Source organism: Acyrthosiphon pisum, unplaced genomic scaffold (genome assembly GCF_005508785.2).
Source record: "Acyrthosiphon pisum isolate AL4f unplaced genomic scaffold, pea_aphid_22Mar2018_4r6ur Scaffold_20102;HRSCAF=20795, whole genome shotgun sequence".
Taxonomy (NCBI): Eukaryota; Metazoa; Arthropoda; class Insecta; order Hemiptera; family Aphididae; genus Acyrthosiphon; species Acyrthosiphon pisum.
The window spans coordinates 2,274-5,805 of record NW_021769427.1 but is presented as its reverse complement, the minus strand read 5'-3'; the positions used below and the strand labels follow the sequence as shown (position 1 = coordinate 5,805).

General features: G+C 25.7%; 1 protein-coding gene across 1 annotated transcript; it reads right to left on the bottom strand.

The window, feature by feature from the left end:
- Positions 1-2,278: 2,278 nt before the first annotated feature.
- On the bottom strand, positions 2,279-3,416 carry LOC115034660. Its single transcript, XM_029491971.1, has 2 exons — positions 2,641-3,416; positions 2,279-2,573 (listed from the first exon to the last, which is right to left on the bottom strand). The coding sequence occupies exons 1-2, from the start codon at positions 2,747-2,749 to the stop codon at positions 2,362-2,364; spliced, it is 321 nt and encodes a 106-aa protein (XP_029347831.1). The 5' UTR covers positions 2,750-3,416; the 3' UTR covers positions 2,279-2,361.
- Positions 3,417-3,532: the final 116 nt, after the last annotated feature.

The following is a 3,532-nucleotide window of genomic DNA, read 5'->3' as shown; positions in this document are numbered from 1 at the left end:
GATCTTCCTGTAAAGGCTACCATACTTTCATCTATTGCTAATTGTTTGGACGGAGTATACAAATCCGAATAAACTTGTTTTAAATGGCTGATTAGAGGTCTTACCTTATATAGTTTATCAAACTGTTCAGTATTTCTGGGTGGCATATGCAAATTATCATTTAGGTGTAAAAACCTAGTTAGTTTCAAAAACCGTTTGAGTGTCATAACTTTTGCTACTCTTTCACAAAAGAAGTTTGAATCATTAGACCAATATAATCGAATGCTGGGTACCGAATGGTAACCCATATATATAACAATACCAAGAAATGCTCTAATTTCTTCTGGAGTTGTATCCAAAGGCACATGTTTTTGGGAAGCATATTAATTTGACTCTGTAACTATTTTATCAATAAATGGAAGAAATATTAGTTCCCAAACATCCAAAGGACTTTTTTTATATAAATATGGATCGACAGGACCTTTTTTCGCTCTATAACGAGAATTCAAGTATTTATCAGGTTGATTACCAATTTTAGAAAACTGTAATGGATAAGTGTTTGCGTCAGGTTCAATTTCCTTAGTACTTAGTTCATCTTCGTCACTATCTCCAGACTCCTGATGGGCATTGAAAATAGATAACGGCTCATAATCATCGTCTCCATATTGTGTATTATTAGTATCTTCTAAGAAAAAATCTTCATCAAACTCTTCACCAGCAATTACATTTTCATAGTCTTTAAAATAAAAATATATTTATAACTACTGCACATACACAATAAAAAAAACTAATTAAATTTAGTTTACCTAATGAAGAACATACATCTGATACTTCAGGTACTAAAGTATTAGTAATTCTGGAAGATCTTGTTCTTGAATATAGAGAAAAAGAAGGACTTTGAATACAATAATCTAAAAACAGAATTTATTCAATAACTAATATAAATTTAAAAAAAATGTACATTGTAAGTTTACCTGGTGAATTAGAAATTTCAATTACTTGAGTAGGCTCAATGGATGTTGATGCTATTGGCTCAAAACCTTTAAGAAAATTAAATGATGTATTTTCACATAAAATTAAAATATATATATATATTGGTTTATTTTGTTTTCTATATAAGCAAATGGTATCATGTGTTTAGTTTTACTATAATAATATAAATGGTCTAATATTACATTATATATTTCATTGAAGTAACACAAAAAAAATGTACCTAATGTTACAGGGCTAGGGTCTTTTGATGAAGAAGGCATAGATTCATTCAATATTTCTGTTTCATTAATTGTATGTGATCTTAATTTTTTGTCTGAAAAGAAATTATATTTCTTTAAATATTTATCAAGTATTTACTTTTATAAGTGTATAATATACTATACTATGATATATGACTATTCAATAATTTGAATTACAAATATTATAAAACATACTTAGTCATAAATTATAATTGCATAATATGTAAAATACATACATTGTAAATGTGTAAATAATAATAATCTAACAAAAATAAACTTACTTGTTTGAACATATGGTAAATTATCTTCAGCATCAGAATCACCTCCTAAGTCTGAATCAAAAGCCATATCATCAGATATTTCATTGAAAAGTTTAATAATATCTTCATCCGACAATTTCTTATTCATCTGAAAAAAACTTTTTTATTATTTTATTGAATTATTTAGTGAGTGATGTATTTTTTCATTTGAAGTTACACATAGTCTTAATCTATAGATAATAACGTATTGGATTATACTTACTTTAAACTTTTAAAGTCAAACATTAGTGTACTAAAAGTGACTTTAAAACGATGCTTGAATAATTACGGAAAAACTGATTATCTTTTAATCAACCGTGAAAAAATAAATAATAATGAACAATTATTAATGATAACATTATAAAAACGCGCGTATTCTAAATTATCATTCAAAATAATCAGTTGTTTAAGTTTTCGTCAAGAACGTTCAACAAACTATGATAAATTAAAAATAAACTGAAGTGTAGTAAATATGATGTGTACCGAATGGGCACTGGGAAATAATTTCCCACTAGTTTACTCGTAAGCCTATATTTTAAAAACAGATGGCGTTGTATGCAATATAAGATTATGACTAAATACAGAAAAAAATCACCGAGTCCACAGTCCTGCATATAGCAAATTACGATTTTTTTTCATTAATGGGAAATTATTTCTCTCTACCCTATAAAGGGTTAATAGGAAACATTATTTGATAACCAAATCATAAGAAATTTATTGTCAAGATTATTAATTTTATCTTTAATCAACTTATATTGCTCTATAATGATTTACTTATGTTTCACAATGTTATTTACTTGTAATATTGACCATGGTTAACAAAACTTAATATTCGCATGTAATGTGATAATTTAATTTAAAATACAAATGTTACATACTAATTTATAGCCCATTGGTATTTCATAGCTCTTCCATTCTTTTATTATTTCCTGAGTTGTTGTGGCCTTTTGAATGTCATTTAACCTGTGATTTACAGTTGAACTCCAATGCCGCTCAAGTTCTGGAAGACTACAGTTATCATGCTTAATTTGGTTTAAGATTAACTGTATATCTTCTTCAGGTTCTATCATAAATTATTAAAATAATATATTATTCATTATAATATATATTATTTTTTTAAATATATTTACCATAGTTATTAGTAGTCCATCTACTAAAACTACTATTTTTAGTTTTATTAATTAATTCATTTTTTTCTGTATGTTTTAAGATTAACCCGCTTGTTTTTAATGTTCTCATAGTATTATAATATTTACAGTATATCTTTCCTTTTGGCTGTCTTGAATGATCTTTTATGAAATAATTTTCCTATAAAAAAAATATTATTAATTAAATTATTGATTATATAATATGCATTATTGTGCATTCATATAATTATCAAACCTTCAATTCAGATGAAAAAAGTTGCTGTATTTGGTTTGCAATATTTTCTGCCAATGCGACGGACATTAATATTTTTTTTGTTATTAATTCTTGGATTATTATTTCAACTAATAAAGTTCTTATATGATCATTCAAACAATTGTGACTTTTGTAATAATCAATTATCAAAGCACCTTGAGTAGAGTTTAATATGTTACATGGTTCAAAATTTACAATTTAAGGTATGCTTTGAGGTTGGACTATATTTTGATTATTGACCGATGATGAAATTTCCAACGCAGACGAACATGAAGGAGATGGAAGAATGGGAGATCTTATGTTCTTATTTGTTTCATTTAGTTGAGCATAACTTTTTTGCCAAATTTCAACATTGTGCCTAAAATTTATCTGAATGCCCATAGGAAATTGTAATTTCCTTTAAAATTAAGTAATAGGTTGATATGTATATGTAGATACCTAAATGTATTAAAAATATTTGGAATAAATAATTTAATTTGAATTCATTAATTTAATATTAATAATAATAACATAAAATGACTGCATTAAGTGAAATTAAAAGTTTCTAATAATATTAATGTACCTAATACCAATGTAAATATTGAATAATTATTGTTTTTGTTATCTATTTTTAACTTTTAT

Coding starts and splice junctions, on each gene's coding strand:
- LOC115034660 (XM_029491971.1), bottom strand. CDS start 2,749: ATGAGAACATTAAAAACAAGCGGGTTAATCTTAAAACATACAGAAAAA. Junction 2,574..2,640: donor ATGGACTACTAATAACTATG/GTAAATATATTT, acceptor AATTTATGATAG/AACCTGAAGAAGATATACAG.